This window comes from Leucopleurus acutus (genome assembly GCF_964270905.1).
Source record: "Leucopleurus acutus genome assembly, chromosome: 5".
Classification (NCBI taxonomy): Eukaryota; Metazoa; Chordata; class Mammalia; order Artiodactyla; family Delphinidae; genus Leucopleurus; species Leucopleurus acutus.
The window spans coordinates 40,885,476-40,899,443 of record NC_139147.1 but is presented as its reverse complement, the minus strand read 5'-3'; the positions used below and the strand labels follow the sequence as shown (position 1 = coordinate 40,899,443).

At 36.8% G+C, this 13,968-nt stretch overlaps 1 protein-coding gene across 1 annotated transcript; it reads right to left on the bottom strand.

The window, feature by feature from the left end:
* Nucleotides 1-1,869: 1,869 nt before the first annotated feature.
* Nucleotides 1,870-12,228, bottom strand: LOC309962119 (uncharacterized protein C3orf38 homolog). Its single transcript, XM_082839694.1, has 3 exons — nt 11,790-12,228; nt 8,674-8,912; nt 1,870-7,192 (listed from the first exon to the last, which is right to left on the bottom strand). Exons 1-3 carry the CDS (start codon nt 11,914-11,916, stop codon nt 6,620-6,622), a joined length of 939 nt encoding a protein of 312 aa, XP_082695820.1. The 5' UTR covers nt 11,917-12,228; the 3' UTR covers nt 1,870-6,619.
* Between the last annotated feature and the right edge of the window lie 1,740 nt (nt 12,229-13,968).

The window sequence follows — 13,968 nt, the reverse complement described above, 5'->3', positions numbered from 1 at the left end:
TTTTTATCCTTATTATTATTACCTTCTGTTATAGATTTGATATTTGAATTGAGTCTACAAGTTCAGACCCACATGTAATGGATTGCTTCATGGTTGTTAGAGGCTAGTGTTATTATTATTATATATATATAAATCTATGTAATTTCTGAGGATTACATCTGATGGCAGAAAACAAAGGACAGATGGACATAATCATTAAGGGATGCTAAAATGTGCCTTACTGCCCAAGTGATTGAGCTAAGATGGGAGACAGGCAGGGACTCCAGTCATTAAAGTGAGGTGGCTTCACACCACCGGGTGCTGAGTGAGCCCTGTGAGCCAGGTGCCTGGGACAGAAACTGGCAACAGTATCTTACACTTGGCCTTAAGGAATGCAACTCAGGATGATGCCTCGATAATTTTGGACTATTCTCCCACCTTGCATAAAAAATTTTAAACTGAGATGTATTATTTTATAATTATCCGGAAAATATAAAATTACCTAAGTTCATTTATGAGAGAAATCAATGTGCTTTAAAAAGGATGTGAAAACTTTGGCGACATGCAAATATTTGATAGGCTGTGTGCTGTTGACCACAAATATTTGATAGGTTGTGTGCTATTGACCAGTGGTAAATGGATTGCAGTCCAAAAAAAATTTTGGATGTTTATCATTGTCCTTCCTTATATGGTTCAGTTGATGTTTTGAAGACATCACACTCACAGAATCTCCTGCACAGAATATACAGATTTTTAACTCTGCATTCACACTGAAGTTCCTTCCACTATTTACATTATGGAATTTTTATGAATGGTGGTATTTGTACTATTTTATCATTTATCAGTAAGTCATTTATGTGAATTGGGAATAAAGGAGTATCAATTGTAAAATGCAAGTTTAATAAACATGAAAATTAATAGGAAAGTACATTAGTGAAGATGAACACCTTGCTGACTTCATCTTGGCTAGAGTAAATTGACCAACACAGTCCTTGTTGTATACATATGTACCTAATGAATGTACATTAAGAACAGAACACCGTTTTAAAAAATGAGACTTTATGAAAATCATCTTACATTTAAAATTTGCAAAATATGTGAATTATGTGCAAAAAATACATGTAAAAAAAATGTTTCAGTACATTTTTTTCCTTCTGAACTGTGAAACTGTTTACTAGGGTCTCCATTCTTTTAGCAGCATTACTCTGATCTGAAGGTTAGGATTTTACCTACAATTTAGATTAAGCACCAAAAGATGACAATAGTTAAGTAGTAAGAGAGAGATCTCAATGAGAGATCACAGAGAAGCACTTTCTAATAAAATAAATTCTTTATTAAACAGTAAAATTACTTTATACAAGTTAAAGTGAGGAAAAACATAAACTAGAAGAAACAATAAGCTACTTTATGTACCGACTGTCTTCTGTTAAAATACCTGGTACATAGTAAGTGCCCAATAAATGTTTACCAAATTCAAAGAACATTTAAGAGAAAACACTGATATGTTATTTAAAATCAACTTGTTTCTTCAGTCTAAAACTCTTGCTCTAGTATAAGGCTGCTCTTAGAATTAAAATAATGGCTTATTCTACATTTCTCTTAATTTCTAGGAGTCTACCGTTCAATGATTTTGATTGTTCTATTACTAGTTCCAGCATTAAAGGACCTGACATGCTAAAATTTTCTATCGTTATCTAGTTTCTGCATTCTAAACTCATTTTATCATAAAGCTGTATGTCTCTAATCAATGCAGTCAGTACAGCAAAACCTCCTATCTGCTCAAAAACTGTTTTTCCATTACACTTCCTAGAATAACTTTCAGTGATTTTTTTTTTTTTTGGTACGCGGGCCTCTCACTGTTGTGGCGTCTCCCGTTGTGGAGCACAGGCTCCGGACGTGCAGGCTCAGCGGCCACGGCTCACGGGCCCAGCCGCTCCGCGGCATGTGGGATCTTCCCGCACCTGGGCGCGAACCCGTGTCCCCTGTATCGGCAGGCGGACTCTCAACCACTGCGCCACCAGGGAAGCCCCACTTTCAGTGATCTTAAGAGCAGTATCCATCCAGGGCCATGCTTCCTACAGAAAAATCCTACCCCAAATCTGCCACTTGTCTCCAATGTCACTCTTAAATATTTGCCAACTCCTACTACTCAATCTCTTGGAGTCATCTATATTTGATTATTTTATTAACATCTTTATTTTTACTAGGGATTGCTGGCAGTCTATAATTTGGCCTTCTGTCAACCACTTTACACTCTTCTTGACTAAAACATGGACATATATTTTAACCATATGCAACAAAGCAAAAAAGTTGTACAGAACATCAATTTTTCAAACAACTTAAGCATTTCTAGTGATTAGAAAGTAGGACAGTATTTTAAAGGCTTCATACTTTTCCCTTTTCTATTCTAGATATGATCTGTAATTTTTTAATCTTTTTATTTCCTCTGTAAATAGAAACATACTATACACATATCCTTAAAAATGATTGAAAAACACATTTTTCATTCTTTGTTTTTTCAATGAGCATGATTTATGAGGAAGCAAAATAATAAGAGAATTTCCTTAATAATGAACTACAAATTCATTTAAAAGTAATATTCTTAAGTTGCTGAGAAGGCATACAATCACAAAATCGTGTAACCTGTAACAAAATTGTTCCAGACCTTAGAAATCATCTAACTGGTTCATTTTTACATGTGAGGAAATGAGGAATCGAGTTTAAATTCTTTCAAAATAAGGGAGTAGCAAAAGTCAGACTCAAAATAAAGTGCAAGAAAAAATAGGCTTTTATAACTCACAGTAAACATCATACTCAATTTTAATATTACTTTACTGAAAGACTACAGGAAAGGTTCAAACTAGAAAAAGTAAAGCTGAAAGGATTTAGTGCACTCTGACACAGTTCTGAAATTATTTTCCTTCCAACTCTAGCAAAGGGCCTAATGTAGCTCTCACTTTAAGATATCTAAACCCAGAGACTGAGATTTGAATTCAACATGAGAAGTTGAGGTAAATCAACTTATTGATGTATTATTTTATCTTATGCTTGATTCAGTGACTTACAGATTGTAGATGCTCAATAAATATATGCATATAAACTTGAAGAGAACCCAGATCCATAAGTCTTATTTCCCAGCATTACAGCTGGGCTGTGTACCTTCAAACTGGCTATATACAAAGGTTATAAATAGGGTTGGGGAGGAGAGGGGGAGGGAGCTGATCACAAATATAGACCCTTCAGAAGAAATGTTCATATTTTTAAAATCTTTCATTAGAATTAGCAATATGCAAACATTACCAAATAAACATCTCCTTAGGATAAAGTTTTGTAAAGATTTTAAGAACATTAATGTTTTTTTCACATTTTTATCACTTTCTCCAAAGCATGTTCATTGAACTTGTCTTGTCCAGATAAAATGAATTCTGCATTCATGTTTCACTTGACAGTACTGCAGTAGGTTTTGCCTTAATAGCTAACATCTATTGAAAAACAAAATACAAACAACTATCATAAACTGACAGACTTTCTAGAGATTATTCTTTCGTTCGTAAAATTTAGTCCTCTAGCTTAAGGACTCTGGCAAGGGCACAAAGTTTCTAAAAATAATTTTAATTTTTAACACAGTAGAGTAGTAGTCTGGGGGAAATAAAATTATTACGGCAGGATTTGAATATGGAGCAGAAGGATCCCTGTTAGGACTCACAGATGTGCTTCAGGGAAGTCCAAGAACTCAATGAAATATGCAAAAATTGTAATACTATATGCAAACATATTTTTTCTAGAAAGAATATAGCTCTCTTTTTCAAAAGGTCAATGACTATCCCCTGCAACCCAAAAAAACAGTGAAAAGGGCATCTAAATTTGTGAAAATAGATGGTGAGAAAAACATCAAGGTAGGGTTCACTCATTTTTATGAATTTTTAAGCCACAAGAGCCATTTTGTTAAAACACAATGTTTCTGATTATCTCATTTAGTTAAACCATTATTCTTTAAATCCTTTTCTGGGGTGCTATTACAATTTCTTACTGGGACTAAGTAGCCTTCCTTTAGCATAAAAATGTTGCCTTTCTGAAAACTCAAGAATGTTTTCCTGTTTGCCATTTTCAAGTTGATTTAATAAATTAGATACGGCTTTTTTTCTATTATTTGGTATTTTAGTAAGACACATGAAATACGTTTTTTGGTATTCTGGATATTAGTAAAACATCCCAATACAACTATTACTTTTAAGTTTTTAACAAAAAAAGGATATTGATGTATACTGTTGGCTATAGCAAATCAGCCTCCAGTAAATAAAGATCGGGTGTCCCCTGGTTTGACCACCCAATTACTATGAATTATGTGTGGAGTTAGTTGTATTCTTTACTACTTTACTCCACAAACTTCACAAATACCAGCTGAGTATAATGAAGTACTAGACAAAGCTATAGTCTCTACTATTCCCTAACATAAACAGAGTAGTGAGTGGTAGTAAAAGTAGCGTTCAATCTGCACTGTGCTTTTGGACCTTCTCAAAGGCCTGACCAAGCTTTAAGCTTCATGAGCCAATTTCAGTTCTTCTAGGTCTTCTTTCTCTGAACAGGAAGTATACACTTCCCTTATAATGGTTTCTAGGTATCTTAGGGCCCTCCAGTATATCCTACTCTGACCTTGGGCTTTTGAACGACAGTAAATTTTAATGGAAAGTTAAAATTACCCCAAATCTTAGTTTGGGGTCTAAAAGTTTGTGTATTCACGTATTAAAGTCAAACATGATATAACCCCAAAACCACCACTAATGACTAGAGCCAAAGACAAAATCTACATGCAAAAAAGTCTTTTATACAGTATATAAGCTTCTTTTGCTCATTCATTCACCCATTCACTTAGACATTAGGTCCTACTGTGTGCCCAGCGGTGGGGATTCAAAGGAAATAAAATATAGCTCTAATTCTCATTTGGTCTATCGGAAAGATTTCACATTTTTAAGGGTGATTAAAAGAACATGCAGATTACAGCCTTCCTTGAGCATTACACATTCAAAAATTCAATACTGAACATATCTACAGGTAATTTCTGCCCATCCTGAGCATCTTTGGTATTATTTCTTGATAATAATACTTGACATCAATAGCACAAAGAAAACAGATGGGAATAATTTCAAATTTTATCCTTTACTTTGTGTATTTATCGATAACATGCTATAATGATACTTCAAACTTAACGAAAAAGATAACAGGTTTAAATCGAAACAAAAAACTATTCTTACAGCAGAAAAAGGGATTTCCCTTCTTTATTAAGTTCTTATTTTAGGACATACCAATTTGTACTCCTCGTAAGGCATAGGACTAAAAAAAAAAAAAAAGATCAATATTTTCCTCCTGCTTCCAAAATTTTATCAGTTACCCTAGATGGTCATGAGCAGAGTTAAAGTTAAAAAAATTAATATGAACAATACCTCATCACGTTTCCCAGTTGAATTTTTTCCAAATGGGATTTTTGTAAATTAAAATTACTGATGAAATTCAGATTCAGCAAATAGCTGCTGGGTGATGAGGAATTTAAACTTGAAACCAACTGTGTAACCTGGCAACTTAACCTGGTAACTCAAATCTAGTAAAACAAATTAAGAGGTTAAAAAAATCCTAATAATTTTAATTCACGATGTGGGAGTATATCTCAATATATGTTTTTTTTTTTTTTTTTTGGTCACCTCTTCTAAAATCATTCAAAAGAAAACACAGTAACTCATTTAAATTAGGAACTGGGCAAACCTTTAAAAAATTTTCAATAGTATGTCTCCTTTATATGCTATTACAATAAATGCTCTATAAAACTGTTAGCTGAAACTTTAGATAAAGAAAAAAGTCTGTTTTGAGAACAGCACTTATCATTGCCCAAAATTGTTCAGAAAGTGTTGCAGATTTTAAGATACTTAGCTTGGACAACAGCAGATAACTCTGAAAAATGTTCCTCAAATATTTTGAAAGGCAAATTAAATTTTTTTCTACCAGCTAAATTACTGGACTTTTTGTATAAGAATGTCATTCAAGTTTTCTAAAATGAGAGTTTACTCATTTTAGAAAGTGAGCTTACTCATTTACTGAGTTTACAGTAAACATCTCTAAAATTTGTATTTTTTAAGCAATACTGTCATGAGATGCATTTGTAAAATTACCCAGATTTAGACAAAAGTAAATGAGAAAATTAAAAGGGGAAGCCTTGAACACTATTAATTTTTTCCCGCATGACAAGTACAGATATTAGCAGAATATCCACCAAGTAAAATGAAAATATTAACTGGTTTCTAAGGCACACAGTTAGTTACAACATCTAAAGTGGGATTTATTTGATGAATTGCATGAAGCCTTCAGAACATTTGCTGCAACTCAAGTAGAAAGAGGCAAGTGTTCACATAACATGTTAGTCTGTAGTCAAGAAAGACATTTCAACTAAAATATGTCAATCCCCAAATCTGAAATCACTTAGACATTACTGATGTAGTATTTGGAAGAATTTCTGTATAGAAGATTTTTCAGACTGAAATATAGTACTCAATGCTTCAAGGGCTAGGTAAAATTAGTTCTCTTTTGTTCAACAGTGCCTCATGTCCACTAGATAAAGTTTGGTCTCCAGTCTCACTATCCAATGCCTGCCTTACACTGAGTCATCCTTCACTGGACCACACAAAGTGTTTACATTATAAAAGGCTTCTAGATCACTTGGTTCAAGTGTAATAGCTGGTTTCATTAATGTTCCAGGAGCAAGGCAACTCTCTCCAATAATTCTCAGGTTGATAAATTTGATTTTCCAAGTATTCTCCACAAAAGGGCAGCGGATGAGTCCAAAAATTTGTTCAAAAATGCCCAAACAAGTGTTCTCTCGGTGGACAGTTCCAGCAACTCCAACCATAACTAGACCATGGGGAGAAGCAGCACATTTCAGTCCATGGGAATCTAGGTTGGGACTGAGAAAAAGATATTCTTCTTTCACTAGTGACAGCAGACGAAGGCTCACAATTTCTGCTCCATGGTAGTCTATCACATTTTGTTCAGATGTGTTGTAATAAAACCTAAGCTTGACATCATGCCAGAAGTGCTGTGGCCCCCATTCATCTTGAGGTGGTCCCAGAAGAGGATTCTGAGAATTAAGAAGTTCAAAGAACCAGTGACAGAATTCTTCACCTAATCGACGAAAATCAACGTTTTCAGCTTTTTTATCTTCTTTCTCCTGTTGATTAATAAAACCAACGTTAATTCTTGTATCTATTTACTATCTTGCCTGTTTCATAGCTAACTTTTAAGGTACTAATTATAGCAGAAAGGAAAGGAACTACCTGTGAACTCACTGAACCCATCTTGCACAGTAAATTATTTCTCAAAAAGGGGAGGTCATTTTAGAATTTCTCAGCTTAAACTTCTGAAAATTCCTCTAAGAAATTAAGGTTCAAAGTCTCTTAAAATATCAGCACGAATTAAGAGCCAATAATAAGGATTTACATAAGCATTTTCTCTTGATTGTGGTAGAGATTTCACAGGTGTGTTATTTGTCAAAACTTTCAAACTGTATGCTGTAAATGAATACACTTCACTGTGGTATATTTTATATGCAGCAAAGTTTATAATAAACATGTCTTTAAACAGACACTTCTAATATGATTGAAATTGCTTATTTTCTATGATTGGGCTTATTTTATATTATTTCTTTCCAAAATGAATATTGCAAAAATACACCTGATAGGCTAGACTTTATTCAACAATGTATTCCAGAGCACAGTACCTCATCTAGGTGGTGAAAGATCTTGTATTTACCGGGCACATGCTATTACTGAATGTACTGGGCACTGTGTTTGGCACTTAAGTGCTATTTCTGTCTTTCTCCACAAGCTTTATGACACAGATATTATCGTTATGCCCGTTTTATAAACAAGGCTCACAAAGGTCCTTACTTGCTCATTTACAGCTAGTATACAGCAGACCCTAATACGAAGTCATATCTATATGATTTTAAAGTCAACATTCTTTTCAGTACATTAAGGAAGGCTTAGAAGTTCCTTTCCTAATGTGAAGGCAAACCTCTCTCACTGTAAAATACCATTAATTCAATGTGGGTATGTAGTTTAAAAACTGCAAGTTACCTAAAGGTTCAATCGATATTTAAATATTCACACAATATTTAAAATGTACAGTGAAGATAAAAAGAAATACGAACAGCCAATGTCAGCTGGAGGAAATTACTAAAACAGGATTTTTTCCCTAGCTAACAAATAAAAAAAATTAAAAAAATTTAAGTTTCTTTCATGAAATGTTTGCAATTTAATACCAAAGAAAGTCTTCAAAATGAGAAAGTGCTTACAACAGCATTCTTCTAAAGTGGAAAAAAGAAATTGGAGAACCAGAGGCTAAATTAAAATTAAATTGATCCTGTAGTCTATCCATTCTCTTTAAAAATCAATAGTCCCCATTTGATAAAGGGATACAAAACATTTTTTCTCACAAATCAATAGAATATTACATATACATTACTAAATATCAAAAACACTTTGTCTCAGGTGCTTTACTGCTCTTTCTTTAGGATGCAAAAAAAAGAAAGTAAAGCTAAAATTATTTAAAAAAACCCAAAACATTAATCACATCATTCCAGATCTAGGAATATCTAAAGATTTTTACACAGAACTACAGTTCAGGATATGACTATAAGGTCTGTTTTACCTGTTCAAAGAGTCTAATGTCCTCTGTCTTAACTGGCTCTGGCGTTTCCTTCAATTTCAATTGTGACTGCTTTTTCCAGTAATCCTTTGCATGCTGAATAAGATTGTGTTTTTCAGTAGCTGGAGGTATAATAACCCCCTGTGTTGCCAAGTACTTAAATATGATTTCTCGGTGGACTTTTTTACGCCTCAAAAGTTCTTCGACACTTTGACTGTACACTAATATTGCATGAATGGCATCTAAAAGAAAATTATGAAGATTAATAGAAAATCATGAGTCACTTGTAAATTTGTCCAGGGTCAGCAGAAACTCTATCGAATAATATTTATAAACTCTTGTCATGGCATTATTGCTTTTGTATAAGACGGTTATCATTTCTAAAAACCAGGAAGTGGGGGCTTCCCTGGTGGCGCAGTGGTTGAGAATCTGCCTGCCAATGCAGGGGACACGGGTTCGAGCCCTGGTCTGGGAAGATCCCACATGCCGCGGAGCAACTGGGCCCGTGAGCCATAACTACTGAGCCTGCGCGTCTGGAGCCTGTGCTCTGCAACAAGAGAGGCCGCGATAGTGAGAGGCCCACGCACCGTGATGAAGAGTGGCCCTGCTCGCCACAACTAGAGAAGGCCCTCGCACAGAAATGAAGACCCAACACAGCCAAAAATAAATAAATTTATTAAAAAAAAAAAAAAAAGGAAGTAGGTTGTCAAGTTTTGGATTTTAAAAAAATTTCTTTAAACTATAAATTTCCCCACCTAAAATTCCTCCTTCCTTTCACTTCTCATACGAGATTGTGAATTTAAGCATTTTCTTTTAAAGAATGGTTGTACTTTAAGAAAAAAATTGAATAAGAAAAAATTTTAATAAGGTCAATGGAACTAAATTCATTTACAATCCCTAAAATATAGGTAAAATTACAATACTTTTCAATCTCCTCACTCTACAGATAACAAAAGTCAGGGATACATGAAGTATCAACAATCATACTTCTAAGAAGTGGCAGAACCAAGACTCTTAATTTTAAAGAACTTCTATTAAACAACAGACTAAAGATTATTTTTACATATGTGAGGTATACAGAATGGTAATAAAACGAACTCCTATATACACACACGACACAGCTTAAGACACAGGAATTACTGGTATCTTTGAGGCCTCATTTTACCTCTCCCTATTTAATGCTATTCCCTCTCTCTCCTCGCTCACCTCACATGTACCTACTTTCCAAAATTTTATCATTCTCTTGATTTTCTTTCCTTTTTTCTTTTCTTTTTTTTTTTTGGCCACTCTGCCGGGCTTGCGGGATCTTAGTTCCCTGACCAGGGATCGAACCAGGGCCCCCCAGTAGTGGAAGCTCAGAGTCCTAACCACTGGACCACCAGAGAATTCCCTCGATTTTCTTTAGAGTTGTACAGCATAACTATGTATCCCTACAAAATATAGTTTGGTATTTCTTTGAATGTTCTATAAATCTAATCCATCAATATATATAGTCTTCTATAATTAACTTTTAATGTTTCTGAGATTAATCTATGTGGCTAGACACAGCTGTAGTTAATTCATTTTCAGAGCTGTACCATAGGTAATTATAGACTATACCACAAGGTATCTATCCTTTCGTTTATAGACTTTTATTATGTGTATCCAATTACAAACACTATTACTTTGGACATTTCCACACTTGTCTCCCAGCCCAGAGGGGCAAGCAGCATGAGCATCACCTGGAACTTGTTAGAAATGTGGAATTTCTGGGCCCACTCCAAAACTACTGAATCAGAATCTGCATTTTAACAAGATCACTGAGGGACACAAAGGCACATTCAAGTTTGAGAAGCTCAGGTAAGTAACCTTCCATTTAAGGAGATAATATCGAACTTGTTTTCTTTCCAAAGTACTAGTTCTAATTTACACTCCCCCAGTAGTTATCAACGACATACTTCACAAGATCAACAACACTTGACGTTTTTACATTTAGTTTTTGCCAACTTGGTACATATGAAAGGCACCATGTAGTTTTGGTTTTCATTTCATTGCTTTCTAAAGATGTTGAGTATCTTTCAATATGCTTATTATTTTTTCCTCTCTGAAAAATGACTTCAAATCATTTAACATTTTTGTACTGGGTAGTTTCGTTTCTTGTTTGCTTTTGGATCCACCATCAATTAAATTCAGCAATTTTATCTATTACAATTTTAAATTCACATTCACCAAGACTGTTAGAAGGCGATTAGCATGTAAAATATATAAATGCCAAAGAACTACATTAAGTCTAAAATTATTTTCAGTCTAAATTCTTAGAAATTTATTCACTTAGTGTTCCTGGTTCACTTTCAAATGAATGACCTTAAATGGCAGAAATGTTAAAAGCAGAGAAAGACAGTTTTAAAAGGCAGACTCTTTTGTAGATACTTAAGTCATATGCTAATACAGGAGGCGGACATTTTCTCATTTTAAACTAAAATTCAGCAAATTTAAAATATAACTAGCCAGGCAATATACAAAATCATAAATGCTTAAGCTACTCATTACATTACAACCACACTGAATATTTATAATCCATGAAATCTACTCTACCAAAATGTTTATTTGGCTCTGAAAGTAATGTAGTCCTAGTACACAGAATCATCTCTGAAAAACTTTGGATCCAAAGAGACATGGATTGATCCTATCTGCTCTTTTATCACAGTAGTTATTTTACGCAGCACACTGATAAAAAGTGTTTATGATAGGTATCCTCCCCCAAGCTTGAAGAAAATGAGCAGCGGCTGACACTCCTCAGCTGATCGAAACTGAAAATGGAAAACACCCTGACTCCCCGGAAATCTTCAAAAAACAAACAAACAAAATCACTATTCACGTACTCTGCATCTTCGAAACAAGCAGCATTTGCCCACAACGTATAATGAATAAAACCTGGAAGCAGCGCCATTTTCAGCGTGCATCTGAAGCAACAGAGCAGCTATAGGGGCCGAGATTCCCGAGGGTTCCGCACAAGCGCAATCCCGGACGGGCTGGGAAGGAGGCCTACCACGGCCTCCACTCACACGCTCCCTACAGCTGGGGGCCGGGTGAGGTCTGGGGAGGGACGGCCGCCCTTGGGGAGAAGGGTCTACCTTTACCTTGGCGGTCCTCCGGCTGCACCTGGCGGTTGGTGATGGTGTCGCATAGGGCCATGATCTCGTCGTTGTCCAACAGACCGAGCAGGTTACGACAGCCCTCCATCTCTGAGTAGCTGAGCCCCGACATCTCTACCCCCAGAAAGCGGTGAGAGGACGCCAATAACTTCGCCCCCTTAGGCCCACTGGGCCGGCGCCGTGGCAACAGGTACCGGAAATGCTCTTCCCGTTGTTCGCAGCCAAAAGGCCTCGGGTATTCCAGAGCCGTGGGCGCGTAAGTGATCGTTAATGAGGGCACTAAGGGAACGCGGTGCTCCGACCGGTGGTTCCGGGCTCTCTGGCACTGAGTGGAGTCCCACGGGTCTCACTTTAGGGAAACTCCGCATTTACACCGGGAACATCGATCTTCCACAAGGGAAAACGAAACCTAAACTCCTCAGGAGTCCCTTCTCCAAAAGAACGCCTGGGAGGCTGCGCAGGGCGGGTGCGCGGAAAGCCGGCAGCGGCCCCAGCGCAAGACAAGCTCCCGTGATGCCGCGGGGCCGGCCAATGGAGGCGTCTCCTCCCCGCCTTTGGGCCGGGACCCCGGGAGCGCTCGAAAGTTCTCTGCGGCCACTTCTGCGTTGGGAGCACCTGTAGTTTGATATTCTTAAATTACGTAGTTCTGTGTTAAAACAATTTGGTTTTGTTTAACATTACACTTGGAAAAGTTAAGGGGAAAAAAATCACCTATCCTGCCATGCCTGCCCGCCTTGCCGCTGACTTAAATTCCCCAACAAGCTGCGGTCCGCTGTTGCTTCCCTTCTTATTCTCGCCGGCTTGGCTTTAGGCGAGGCAGTATCACGAATAGTTTAAGGTTGGGGTCTTTGAAAGCCAGATTACCAGGGTTTTATCCCGTCATTTACTAACTGTGACCGAGAGCAAGCTCTTTGGTCTTCCAGTTTTCTGTCTCGAAACGAATCTAGTAGAGATACCTACCTCATAGGGTTGTTGAAGCGCAGGGAGGGGGTGAAGAACTGTGCCTGGCGCCTAGAAAAAGCCCAGTATATATCAGCTATTGTTACCACTGTTGGTGTCAACATTCACGAGAGGGAAACTTCAGACTTCAACGCATTGTCACTGGCTTCTGTCTCCTTCCATTGTTTTAGCCATATTTTAGATTTTTAACATTTAATTAGATTATTGCCAGTTAGTAGCTGAAATGTACACACCTGCAGATACAGGTGAGCAGATTTAACTTTTTAAAAAAAATATCACAGCTAAATAGTCAAAATGAAATGTAAATACAGTCTTTAAAATAAGGCATTCAAACCATGGTTAAACTGATTTGCCAGTGGATGTTACTGGGGGTACCATTTACTCATCAGATACCAATTCTTCATTTGTCATTAAGCGTTGAGTGCCTACTATGCTAGATATTGAAGATTCCGAGAAATGACACAGACCCTCCTTCAAGGAGCTTTTGGGAGTGTTGCAAATAAAGAGATAAGTGCTCACAATACTGGTGTGGAACCAAATGGAAGAAGACATGCCCAACTTTTTCATTCGTTCATTTTTTTAAAAATGTGTTTACTGAGCATGATTTGCCAGACACTGGTCTTTATGCTGGGAACAAATGCAAGTCCTTTGGAGCTTGTATTCTAGTGAAAGGAAATAGACAATAAACATAAAAGAAACTATACTATGGCAGGAAATTCTGTGGAGAGAAATCAAAAAGAGAGGGATGGAGGAGAGGATGTTGCTATTTTATACAGGCTGTGAAGAAAGGCTTCTCTAAGTGACATTGAAGGAAAGACCTGAAAAAAGTGAGAAACTGAACCACAGAAGAGTGTTCTAGAAAGAAGCAAAAGAAGAGGTTCTGAGGAAAGAACAGAGTGCTTGGCATGTAGGAAGGAGGCCAGGAGGCTGCAGCAGCTTGTGCAAAGAGGAAGCAGTGACTGGTGAGGTTGGAGTTGTCAAGATTGATCTAGAGCAGGGTTTCTCAACCGTGGCACTACTAACATTTTGGGCAGGATAATTCTTTGTTGTGGGTCTGTCCCACAACATTGTAGGATGCTTCAGCATCCCTGACCTCTCCCCACTTGATGCCAGTAGCACCTCCTCTCCCCTACCAAAAATACCTTGTTCCTCAAATGTTTCCTGGGGTGGGGGGGGGCAAAATTCCCCAAGTTGAGAACCACTG

Bases quoted from the DNA above. Each gene is read 5' to 3' on its own strand.
- LOC309962119 (XM_082839694.1), bottom strand. From the start codon at position 11,916: ATGTCGGGGCTCAGCTACTCAGAGATGGAGGGCTGTCGTAACCTGCTC. The intron at 8,913-11,789 runs GTAAAGGTAGAC...ATTTTCTTTTAG, and splicing joins GCAGCCGGAGGACCGCCAAG to ATGCCATTCATGCAATATTA. The intron at 7,193-8,673 runs GTAAAACAGACC...ATTAATCAACAG, and splicing joins ACATTAGACTCTTTGAACAG to GAGAAAGAAGATAAAAAAGC.